The sequence below is a fragment of the Felis catus genome, chromosome B3 (assembly GCF_018350175.1).
Source record: "Felis catus isolate Fca126 chromosome B3, F.catus_Fca126_mat1.0, whole genome shotgun sequence".
Taxonomy (NCBI): domain Eukaryota; kingdom Metazoa; phylum Chordata; class Mammalia; order Carnivora; family Felidae; genus Felis; species Felis catus.
The window spans coordinates 564,274-577,193 of record NC_058373.1 but is presented as its reverse complement, the minus strand read 5'-3'; the positions used below and the strand labels follow the sequence as shown (position 1 = coordinate 577,193).

The 12,920-nt window shown below is 60.0% G+C and overlaps 1 protein-coding gene across 6 annotated transcripts in view; it reads right to left on the bottom strand.

Annotated features, from left to right (window-relative positions):
- The window catches only part of TBC1D2B (TBC1 domain family member 2B), a 65,497-nt gene that overhangs the window by 47,330 nt on the left and 5,247 nt on the right, over positions 1-12,920 (bottom strand). For 5 of the 6 annotated variants that reach the window (XM_023254782.2, XM_006932180.5, XM_006932178.5 and 2 more), the window contains exon 2: positions 3,343-3,496. In XM_023254782.2, coding sequence (XP_023110550.1) covers positions 3,343-3,496 — 154 coding nt within the window. Of the gene's footprint in view, positions 1-3,342; positions 3,497-3,804; positions 4,339-12,920 lie in introns of those variants that run through there. The other variant, XM_006932177.4, reaches the window with a different exon arrangement.

The window sequence follows — 12,920 nt, the reverse complement described above, 5'->3', positions numbered from 1 at the left end:
GCGATCGCGGGACGGTGCGCGCCGCCTCTCCGAGCTCACCGCGGCCTTCCCTTCCTTACCGACGCCGGTTCTGATCGGGCCACGTGCTCAGCTCCAACACCTGCTTCCCCACCTCGCTTCCGGCCAGGGGAGACCACGTGGCAGCGTCCCAGCCTCTGAGGCTCGGGCGGAGGGCTCCCTCCCGACAAGGGGGCACCCCGCCCCGGGGGCACCCCCCCCCTCCCCCGAGCAGGAAAGCGGATGCAGTAAGGACGGCGAACGCCGGGCAGCGGTGCCGGGAAGCAGCCCACCGCGAGGCAAACACGTCCCTGTTGGTGAGGTTTCCTGTCGACCGCAGCTGGACGCGATCTGCACCCCAGGCAGCCTGCCATCTGACCCGCGTAACAGAGCTGCAAGGGGGCCTCCCCTCCCCCACACTCTCCCCGCCGCCCGCCTCTTTCCACCTGCTCTGCCACAGCCCTCACTGTGACCGCTGTGGTTTCCGGGCGGATCCCAGCCCCCCATCCGGCCGACAGGTCCCTTCCTCACTCGGCACGTCTGACCCATGGCTCACCGTGCTCTTGCTTGTCAAGCCACCGCAGGTCTGGCCCCTGACCGTCCGTCCAGCTTTCTTGGGGCGGGGGGGGGGGGGGGGGTGGAAACTCTTGCCCCCACTTGGCCTCGGAACCCGGCACCCGAAACGGCCGCGCCTTCCGCTTCCTGAGGCCAGCCCCGTGCCTGTGAACTGGCCTGGCCTCGCCGGGCCACAGACTCCTCGGAAACACAGACCGTGGCTCCACGGTCCCTAAATGGCAGGTATGCGGCACTGCCCAGAGCACAGGCTGCCGGAGGAGACGGCACCACACTCTCCGTCCCCCAGACGAGGAGACCAAGGCTCCGAAGGACAGACGCGCCCAGGGCCCCAGAGCAGGGTCGGCAAACTTCCTGAAGGCCCAGGTAGCGGTACTATCGGCTCATGAGCCGCGTGGTCTTGGCTGCTGATTGGTTCTTGTACAAAAGCGCCCAAGGTGATGTGCAGATGAACTGCAGCTCCAGGAAAACACCTTGCGGCAGGAGACCGGACTCAGGCCGTAAACCCCGGAGGCGCAACACGAACCCGGGCTCCGGGGCTTCTCCCACCTGACGGAGCGGCCTCCTGAGATGCACCACTGCTTGCCACGGCGAGGTGTCCACGCCCGTGACGCCGCCCCCAGCAGCTCGGGGCCGGGTGGCGCTGGACACCTGGAAATACCCCGGACGGCGGGTGATGAGGCAGAGCGGGACAGCGTCGTTCCTCGTGCAGATCAGAGTCCCAAACCACGGTGGCTCCAGCGGCATGGCTCCAGGGCAGGGCGCCCTGCCCACGCCTGCCATCCCGCCCTCGCACACCCGCCTTCCCCGCCCTCGTGCACTTCATCGTCTGACCAAGCCCTCTCTCTGATGATAAAAAGGCGAAAATACAGCCTCTTCTTGACTTCCCACACGACAAGAGTCTCACAACCGCCCAGCAGTCCAAACTTCCGTTATCTTTCCTTAGATGCCAAAATCCAGGTCTGCGGTGAGAGTCACGTCTACACACGGAACTGCCCTGAGGATGCAGCCCCGAGTGCCAAACCCACAGGGAGAGGCGCTCTCGCGCTGCCCCCACGCCCCGCTCGGCCCCGTCTGGCTCCTCAAAGGCAGCTGCTGGGGGCCTCGCTGGACTCCTCCCCTGCCCCAGGTCATCCTCAGGCCCCGGCCTAGACTCCGCTTCCGCGGAGGGGACCCGCTGCGGGCTCCGTCCCATGCACCCCTGCTACCCACACCTCCCGTCCCACGCTTCCCTGACTTTATCTTCACACAGCGTGACCAGAACGTCACTAGAGGAGGAACCAGGCCCACCCTGCGTGCCCACCTTGCTGAACAAACAAGCAAACGTCAGAGGCCCCGCTTGGCCCCAAACCAAATAAAGAGAACCAGCCGTGGGCTTCAGATGCTTCCTCGGCTCCCCGGCCACAGACGTGGCTCCAAGAAAGGAAGGATTTATGTTACAGACCTACTCCCTCCGGTCTGGCGCCCTGGGTCTGTCAGACCCACTGCGTCCTCAGGACAAAGAACCAGGCGGTGCCTAGCTGGCTCGGTCAGCGGGGCCTGTGACTCTTGACCTCGGGGCTGTGAGTTCAAGCTCTGTGTTAGGTACACAGATTATAATAAACTTGAACAAAGAAACAGGGGCACAAGGCACCCGCGGCACCAGTCCGCCCACTTCCCTGCAGCGTTTCCAATGCTCACGTGGCATCCAGGCCGAGCTACGGAGCCTCTTCTCATCAAAAGTCCTAGAACGGCGGCTCCCAACACCCCAGCCGACACAGAACCGGGCACTAGACGCAGGGACGTCCCTTCGGTGTTGGCGTCCGTGAGAAGCACGCACCGGACAGGCGTGGCCGACGTTCAGCTGTGCCTCACTGACCGGAGCCGAGCTGCAGAAGACACTGTGCTCGGGGAACACGTGGCAGGCGGGACATCGGGTTTGCAGGGGGAAGACTCGGAGGAGTCCCAGCACCCGTGTCCGAAACGAGGGCCGCGAGGATGCCGGGACCGGCTGCGGCTGGCGGGGGACCGAGCAGGCCCGCGGGCGTCATGAAGCACCGGCCACACGTCTCCGTAGGCGTGAGAAGCGGCCCTCGCTGGCCAGGCTCCGGCGTCGGCGTCTCTGATCGTCAAGACACGCGGGTGCAACGGCCTCGGCGGCCTGCTTCTGCCCGGCGGCCCTCCGCGCCGCGGGGAGACAGGAGCCACGAACACGGCCCGCCCACGCTCTCTGCAGGGACGGTCCGCGAGTAACGGCCACCTGCTGTGTTCCGTGAGGGCCTCCACACCACCAGGCCCGAGAAGACCCTGCAGCCGTAAGTCTGATATTTGAACGTAAAGCCACGTGACCTCCACACTTCGAATCGCCCAGAGTCGTGGAGATGCCACAGACCTAGAATACGGAATCGCATCTAACGGTCACTCTCCCTCAGGGACGTGACGGTGCCACGGGCCAAGCACGTCGAGAACCCAGTGCACACAAACATGGGTGACCTCGGGCCACGAGCACGTCAGCGGGGCAGACACGGGGTCTGGCCCTGCAGTCAGGATGGGGGTCACGGCCCGCAGACCCCCATCGCCAATCCGCTCGGGGTGCTGGGCACGGGCCTCGCTGAGCCCCGAGGTCGTTATCGGGTGGAACGGGATTCTGCGCGAGGAAGCACGCAGGCGCCAGGAGTGCCGTCGGAGGGGTCATCGCCGTTACTTTCGTTCCGGGCTTCCACGCTGTCCTGCCCTGCCCGGTCACACGGCCACGCCCAAGGAAGTGCCACCGGCCCCCCGCCTCTGACTTACCTGAGTTGTCTCTGGCTACCAGACCCTGCGAGAAGTCCCCCGGGGCCGGGGAGGCCCTGCTGTCCCACGTGGCGGCGTCCAGGCCGTTGCAGTACTCCCACCTCTTCTGCTGGAGCTCCTGCAGCCAGTAGGCCATGAGCTGGCGGTTAGGAGCCTACGAGAGGAAGGAGAGAGCGAGTCAAGGCCAACGACGGGACCGAGGGCCGGGACAAACCACGTCCCGCGAGGACAGACGCACACCCTGCCCCTCGAGGGGAGCGTCAGGAAGAACAGGCCAAGGACATCTCCCCGCCAGGGTGAGCGGCTTTGCTCACCCGGCCAGTAAACAGCACGAACACCAGGGATGAGAATCTTCCCACATCCCAAGATGACACAACACCCTCCACGGAAGCCTGGAGGATGGCACGGTCTCGCCGCCCTTTCACGCTGCACACACACGCGTCCTGTCTCAAGAACTCACACCTCGTGCACGTGTGGCTGCATCCTGGCCGCGTCACATCAAACGACAGTGGTTCCAGCTGATGGCACCTGGAGAGCATACAAATACCTCTGCACGTCAGGGCGGCACGTCCAATGGCTAAAACTTTTAACACCGAGGACAGCAAGTGCCAGAAAGGGCACAGGGCAACCGAACCCGTCACAAGCCTCTCTCCCAGCCCCTGCAGACACGGCGAAAGCTGTGCTTGTGCGAGAATGCTCCGATTTAAAGGGAAACATCTGACGGGGGAACAGTCAGTAACCTCGTGAGTATCTCTCACTAAATTCCTGGGCAAAAACGAACGTTAAAGTCACATGTTTTCAACGTCTGACTTACTACTCGTGTTACAAAAACCTGGTCGGGAAGGCACCCAAAACCACCTCGAGGCAATGACTGACTGGGGCTCCTTCCCTTTTGGGGCGCCCGGGAGGCTCAGCCAGTGAGCATCTAACTCTTGCTTTCAGCTCAGGTCATCGTCTTACAGTTTGTGGGTTTGAGCCCCGCATCGGGCTCTGCACTGTGAAGAACCTGCTTGGGATTCTCTCTCTCCCTCTCTCTGCCCCTCCCTCCCTCACGCACCCTCGCTCAAAATAATGAACAAGCAAGCATAAATAAGTAAAGAGGATCCAGAAATCACTGAAAGCACCCCGACTTCGATCCCGTGTGCTGCCATCAGGGAGACAGGAGACTGCGAGGGCCCTGCCGTCAGGCGCTCAGACCAGAGACAAAAGCGCAGGCTGGCAGGCAGGGCGGCCCCGTCAGTCGAAGCACCGCCTCCCTCTGGTCTCCCCGCGTGGAGGACTGAACGGAGATCCGACCTGACTCAGCCCGGATTGAATCAGAATCACAAACGAAATCTCTCAGGCGCCCGGGTCCAGTCTGGGTCCGACACGTAACGTTGGTCCCGATCTGCCAGGTCCAGCACGGTGGCCACTGAGCATGCGAAACGCGGCCGGTGCCACACGATCGAAAATATTTCGGACACGGTGGATTAAATAACGTATATTAAAGCTACCTCATCTGTATCCGAAAACTTACAAGCATCTGTTACGGCTCGTACCGTATTCATGTTGACAGCACTGGTATAGAGGTAACAGTAAATTCAGTCCGTTTTGAGAGCCAAGGTTGGCAGAAACCCAGGGGGTGGCCAGTGGCCTCAAGGACTGAAACGCAGGCCAAAGGCAGCGGGTTCCTGAGTGTAGGGCAGCCACCACTGCTCCTCCCAAGGACACTATGACTTGAGAAGGCTTCTCAGTTCTTTACCTACAGAGATGCCAACACTCTTCAGGGACCACAACAACAGGCCCGGCTCATCTGGCTCACAGATGCCCTTCCTGGACGGGGCAGCAGGACCCCCAAGTGATGTGGTGTCACAGAACACCCCAGCGAGTCTGTCACCAGGAGCTCACCGCTGAGCTCCAGCCCCGCTGGTGACGAACGAGCCAGTCGGTGTTAAAGCCTATCGCCACCACATCTGCCAAGCACCCACCGGCCAGAGGGGTGGGGAGCAGGACTGGGAGAGAGTGGGTATCTGCCCCACACCGGTCTCTGTGGCTCCTACACGTCCCTCAAAGCCCAGCGCAGATGCTACCTCCAGAGCTCACACCAGCACGCACCCGAGGTGAGCTTCCCACGGAGGCGGGCACACTCCTTTCGTGTCCCTCGTTAGTCTGCCCTAGCTGCTCCCGCGGGCCTCTGTCCCCAGACCTCCACCAGCCCCAAACCCAGAAGCCCCCATGCCTGAGGGAGCAGGGCCCCACCTGTCCCTTCCCCTGGACCCTGGGACGCTCCCCACCAAGCCTGTCTCTGTCCCCAGGGCTCAGAACTGTCCCGCATTAATCGGTCCAAGTGAATTCATTTCAACACGTGTCACTCAGGGCCCACGCTCCTGGCAGGGGGCGTGCTACTGGGGGAGGGGCGGGTCTCAGGCCTTGTCCCCAGCCACATTCCCCTACCCCGGATCCCAGCCCTTCGCTCCCCTGGTAAAGGGTCCCCGCCCATCAAGGCACACCCTCGCCTGCTTGGACTCCGTGACCTTCCTGGAGACCTATCTCGACTTATCCATCCAAAAAAAGGAAAAGGGAACGATGCCACGCACACACAAATGTTTGTTCATTCCCTTGACAAATATTTACCGAGCGCCAACGAGGGCCAAGTGTCGCCGTTCGCGCACAACTGGGGGAGACGTGGTCTCCCGAGACACTCCCAGTGAGCTGTCTCCTTTACAGCAGCGACAACTAGCTAGAGTCAGATTCACAATTACAATCAAACTATGAAATACCTGGTTGAAGAAATCCTCATGCATCACAGAAACTTCCCAAAAATCCGGTCAAAATTCTAAAGGAGCTCTTCAAAGCACAGCACAGAAATTCTGAAATTCATCTGCAGTTTAACCTACAAGATTCTGAACAAAAAACACAAGGCCTGGGGCTGTGCCCTACGAGGCTGGGAGGCGCGTGACAAAGGCCCGCGCGGCCAGCAAATCGAACACAGAGCAGATACCAAATGTCGCACTTCAAGGAAAATCAGCAGGGAAAAGACCTTAGTTATTGAGCGATGGCATCAGGACAACCGGTTAAAAGTTTGGAAGAGAAGAAAATGGATTCAAATTTGATTCACGATTTGAATGTACAACAAAAGTCATTTAAGTCACCAGGAAATGCCTAAAGGATTAAAATCAAGTTTGTCTCTTTCTGCCTCTGGCGACAGGAACCTCGTAGATGGAAGGGCTGACTCAGCATTCGGGGGAAGGTTCCCGCCGAGCCGTGAGCCGTGAACCGTGAACCGCGCCCCGAAGCGCCCGGGAGGCCCCGAGGACCCTGCGCGCCAGGGAAGAGCCCCGGACTGCGAGCCACAGGGACAGACGGACGCCCGGGCGGGCGGAGCGCGTCACGGGGCTGATTCCTGTCCAGGCAACAAAAGAGCCGTGGCTACTGCGACATGCCCGTAATCGTGGACCGCAGAGACCTTTCTAGTCCCAAGAAGGCCTGCAGAGGAAACGTCTACGCGTCCCCTCCCCCACTCATGCTTTCTCTCTCAAAAATAAACATTTTAAAAAAACAGCGTACTTTAGACTTCCATTTTTTTTAATATGAAATTTGTCAAATTGGTTTCCATACAACACCCAGTGCTCATCCCAACTGGTGTCCTCCTCAATGCCCATCACCCACCCCACCCCTCCCTCCCACCCCCCCATCGACCCTCAGATTGTTCTCAGTTTTCAAGAGTCTCTTACGTTTGGCTCCCTCCCTCCCTTTTTTCCCCTTCCCCTCCCCCATGGTCTTCTGTTAAGTTTCTCAGGATCCACATAAGAGTGAAAACATATGGTATCTGTCTTTCTAGACTTTTATTTCAAAGAACAGTAACAATCTGCATCTGCTGTGCAAAATGTGGGAAAGGAGGAAAAAGAGGGAAACGAACTTGACCTTGCGGGGTGCATCCTCTCACGCGCTCCTCGTGCGTAAACACACGCCGGAAGAACACGTTGGGCCTCTACGTGACGTGCACGTGGGCGAGGGGAGGAGGGGGGGGTGCGCTGTCACGTGAGCACGGGCCACGTGCCAGACATCAACCTGAACGCTGGGCACATGCGGCCAGGGCGGTATCACCCGCTGAGCCCGGGCTCGCGCACGGTGCCTGGAGCCTCACTGTCCGTCCACCCCCCACCCCCTCCCACCCCCGTGCCGCGTGCTGTTAGGCAACGTGTGCAACCGGCCGGCGGGCGGGACGGGAAGGGAGGAACCGACCTGCTGAGCCGGCTCTGAGGGTCACAGGAGGTCGCGCACGTCCGGCTCAGAACGGGGCCCCACAAGCAGCTCCCTGGGCAGCCACGACCCGCGTCCCCTTCGCCACCCAAGACCTCGCTGGCTGGCCCCGCCAGAGCTCCAGCCCGCGTCTGTCCCTCGTCTGTCCCTCGAAGAGGAGGAGGACGACCGCACCCATCTCCGCATCTCCCTGCGGCACCTCCCGAATACTGACACGGCGAACGTAAAATCCGGAGCAGTTCGCGCCAAAGGTAGCTTCCGCGCCAGGGGCGACACAGAGCAGGGTCCCAGGGAGCACGGCCGTCGGTCCGCAGGGTCCACTGGACGCTCTCAGCCACGACTCTGAGCTGAGCACGTGACTTGCGGACCCACTGCGGGGAACGACGGGAGCGCCGTGCGTGATGCACGAGGCACGGAAGACAGAAGCCGCTCTCCAGCCTGAGGGTGTCGCCAACTCTCCAAGGTCAAGGTCTGTCCAGCTCCCGGCTCGCGCTCCCTGGCATTCTCCTGGCTCATCCGCCTCGGCCCCCCGCGGCAGCAGCGTGCCCCAAAGCCTCTTCTCACGCCCACCCGGTGAGGTCACGCGCACCCCAAGCTTCAAGACTCTGATGGCTTCCGCGGGCCGTGCAGTGCGCACGCTAACCGGCCCACGCCTCACCCCACTCCGCGGAACGGCAGCCCTCCCCACACCACACGCAAGCAGAGCCCAAGTCGGCTTCCACAGCCCGCGCTCCGCCTGCCCCACCAACCACCTGCGAACTCCGATGCACGCCTCAAGCCCCGGTCCAGACGTCCCACCTGCCGTCCTTGGCAGGACCGGTCTTGCCCTATGTGACGACACAGCATGTCGGTCGGGCGCTCAGAGTGCAGACCCTGGGCTCCTCCCCAGAAGGTCGGGGCCCACCCACGTCTGCAGGGCGGGAAGAATCGGCGTGATCACCAGTCTCCGAAGAGCCACAGGAAGGAGGGTGCGCAGAGGGACGGACCCGGTCTGCACCTCTCCGGCCACGTTGCTTCAAAGGACACGATGTCTGCTTGTCATGAGGGAATCTTGTTTCTTAAGTCTGGAAAAGACCTAGATCCCCAAGGCGCATCTAAGGTAATTCTTCCATAAGGAATAAAAAGCACAAGAATATTGTAAGTGGTCTGATGATACAAGACTCAGAGGAAAAAGACGACAGCCCAAATCTGATAAATAACTTGAGGTTCCAAATTTTCTTCTGAATGTTTCGAAATCACGAGCCTGGCCAGGATCTCAGGAGATCTGGCCCCGTACCAATGAAACAGATGTAGTTGTTCCCTGGGAGGGTGCTGAAGCCTGTGTCCACGCCAGTGGCAGACACGGAGAAGGGCGTCCGTGCGGGCCCTCCGGCCCCCGGAAAGCGGACGCGTCTGCACCGACCTTCGTCCTCTGGTGGGTGCCACGAGCTCACACCTCCTACCTTTTCAAACTGCTAACTCGAAATGAGCATTTTCATGTTAGCGATGAAAAAAATTACATGAGTTGTGGTCTCCATCCTGTTCAAAGGCTGGGCAAGAACCCAGACCCCACCTCCCCCCCACTCGGGGACACAGACACCAGAGGGGTTCCCCCTTCACCACTCAAGCACCCTCTTTCAAAGAGCAAATCCCCCGAGACAGACCCACCTGTCAGCTGACGTCTTTCCAGCTTCAACGATGTCACAGAGATGAGCAACCGAGGGCAAGGGTCAGGGAAGGAGGGCCCAGACAAGGAACGCGGCAAAGCGAATGCACGCTCACAGATGAGGCGGCACCACAGATAAGGGATCGTGGGGGGCCGGGCCAGGTGATGGACTTCGCCAAGAAAAGGGCAAGGCCACTCTCTGGGTCTGCTCTCCCCGCAGGAAGTACGGAAGCCCGCCAAGGCGCTTTCTGTTGCAGAGAGAAAGGGGCACGTGGCCTCCGAGTGGCCACAGGGTTGCATTCCTGTGGCTCCCTATCAGCTCCGCTGTTGCACAATCAGGGAGAGCCAGGGTTTTATGGACTCAGGAGAAATGCAGACTGCAGCCACAGCCAGCAGCCCGTGGACAGCCCCGCACCACCCTGCCTATGATGTTTCCACACACCACACAGCACTGCGCTGTTCCGGCTTCAGTTTTTAACTTAAAAGTAGGACACGGGAGGGGCACATGAGTGGTTCAGTCGGTTAAGCGTCGGACTCTTTTTTATAAAATTTTTTTTTTAATGGTTATTTATTTTTGAGAGAGAGAGACCAGAGCATGAGCAGGGGAGGGGCAGAGACAGAGGAAGACAGAATCCAAAGCAGGCTCCAGGCTCCGAGCTGTCAGCACAGAGCCTGACGTGGGGCTCGAACTCACAGACTGCGGGATCGTGACCTAAGCTGAAGTCAAACGCTTAACCGACTGAGCCGCCCAGGTGCCGCAAGAGCCAGACTCTTGATCTCACGGTTCTTGGGATCAAGCCCCGCATCTGGTTCTGTCCTGACAGCACAGAGCCTGCTTGGGATTCTCTCTCTCCCCCTCCCCACGCTCTCTCTCAAAATAAATAAACTTAAAAAAAAAAATAGGACACAGGAATGAATGACTTAATATGAAGTTTTAGGAACTGGGGCTTGGGAAGGGGAGGTTCCAGGCCCCACACACCAGAGACCCGGAGGGGTCAGGGGAACGTGGCACCAGAGATCCTACCCTTTAAGCGAGTTTGCGAGCCATCTGGGAGGCATGATGATTTCTAACAGTCTTCTGGGCAGAGCTGGTGTCTCAGGAAAGTGTTGGGTGGCTCCCCTAGGTCACTCTGTTACTCACCCTTTGCTGGGTGAGAATCTGGGGGCTCTACAAGTCCTTATGAGCTCCTCAGTGGAGTCGATCACTAAACCGCACCCCCCAGAAATACCCCCAGGACGCTGGGCAGCACTAATGGCCCAGGAGACACAAACCTCAGGGCCTGGGGGAATTGGGGCGGGGTGCCAGGCCCCAAACCACTGCTCGTAGAAACTCAGAATGCAAAGCAGATGTGCAGGCAGAAACCACAGGGCGTCAACCTGAGGGTAAGGGGCTCACGCCTCACTGGTCTCCGTCCACACAACTGCTTCCAGTTGCACAGAAAACCATCAGCAGCCCGGCCCCTCTGGACTTCACAGCCAGGGGGAAGGCTCAGTCACGATCCGGAGGACGGCAGTGGTTCCCGAAGAGGCCCCCAGAGCTGCAGCGGGAGGGCCGAGGTGACAGATAAACATGCGGATTCCCGAGGTGCACTCCGGCCTACCAACTGAGTCGGGATCCCTGGGGCAGGACCGACAGTGTGCAGAAACAGGATCCCAGGAGGCTCCTTTCCTACACGCAGTTTGAGAACCACGGTTCCGAAAAAGATGGTTCCTTTAAACAGCAGATTTGAAAGAAAGACCACCGGGACAGGGTCTGCGGGGGCGACCGGCACGGCTCCCAGGCAGCAGAGGTCTGTCCCCCTCTGGCACACGCCTCGTCCCTGCCGGGAGACACCACCGCCTCACTCACTGCTAAGGCAGCCCCATGGGGAAGCTTATCGTCCACACCGTCCATTTCCAAATCTCCCCTGGCTAATCCTCTTAAGCCTAGGCTGCAGCACGGATTGGGTACGGGGCGGTTCAGGTGTGTGTGCACCACCCGCTACACGTGAGCCTAACTTCCTACCGATGGATTAAAGTCGAAATACGAAGCAAGTGCCACAAACTGCTAGGTTTAGATAATGACACATCCCTCGTGTGTCTGGGGAAGACTCTAGCGCCCAAGCGGCTGCCGCCCCGCTACGGGACCCCAATCCCTCACTCGGCCCCCAGGGTCAGGGCACGCTGCCCTCTGAGGGCCCGAGCAATCCTGACTCGGGGATAAATGACCCTTAGAGCAAAAGCACGTCATGACTTCCTCCGACCCACAGAGCCACTGAGGACAATGCCCCAATCACACCTCAGAACAGGACAGGACAAGCTCCCCGAGGCCAGAGACAGCACCTGACTCTCACCAGGCGCCCATCACGGCCTCGCTCGACAAGCTCCGTTAGGCGAAAGGCTGACTGACCGCGTCACTCCTGGAAAGTCAGGCCACCTTGTCTGCAAGCACAGTCTTTCCTCGACATCACAGAGCTGAAGGGACAGGAAAATCGGGCCCACTGCCTACAAATAATTCCTATAATGCAAGGTGAACACCTCTGACGGCACGGCCTTGCCCACCCCCATCCACCACCAGGCCTGCCATCCGACACTCAGACCCGTTCTGAGGGGCGGACCGAGCGCACACGGAGCACTGCTCCCTTCTGGGGGGCCTGGGAAGGGCCAGAAGTCTGAAGGACTCGGCTCCGGACCCCTCCCCACCAGATTCCGGTTCTCCCACAAAATCAGCCTGGGAAAGGTAAGCAAATGACCGGGAACACGTCCCGCTGGCCCAAGAGGAGCTCCGTCTGTGAGCAGCTACGCAGTCATACCAAAACCCAACCACTCCCCGGCCGACCTCCTGCGGGGAGCCCTCGATGACCGTCACAAGGTCTCCCCAGTGCTGCAGTATTCACAGGATTATCACACGGACCACAGACGTCTGGCTCCGGGCCACATGCAAATCAGTCCTGCACATACAGGACCCCTCCTGTTCGCTTACTCTGGGAAGATGCCACCCCCACCCCCCAGAATCAAGACACCGGCAGGCATCCCACCTTCACGCCCAGCGCTGAATCCTGCAGCCAAGCACGGCTTCTCTGCGAAGGTTTTCCAAAGGCATCAGGTGCTAGACTATTTTTCAAGTCCCGATACTATAGTTTCTTAAATGCGTGGAAAAACTATCGCCACATCTGCAGGAAAATCATAACCTTACAGCACAGCAGATGCTCTCGAGACACTCGCTGATGACCACACAGACACTGCAGCAGAAGCATCCGGTCACACTGAGCGTCTGCGACATGCCTGTCACTCCCCTGAATGCTGGGGAGGCAGTGCTCCCAGACAGTCTCTGCCCGCGGCCACGTACCCTGGTAGGACACAGCATCGGCGCTCCAATACCCGAACGGGACTGGACCCACCTCCAGGAGCGACAGCACCGAACCTCTGTCTGCTCAGGGTTTCCGGAGCGGCCTGGTGAGCGACAGCTTATCTGGGAAACTGTGGGATCCGCAGGCTCCCCAGGGATGGTCCTGGCCTCTTCCCACCCAGGGGGCCTCACACGTCACCGACCGCTGCAGGCCTAGTATTTAGGGGCTTAGGGGGCGCGAGTTAGAAGCGTCACCATCCACACTGCGCTCACTCTGTGACAGCTGAGGACTGGACCTCGTGGATGTAGGCAGACGCCCACCCTGGTGTCACCCAGACCCTACCGCATAAACCTCTAAGAGAA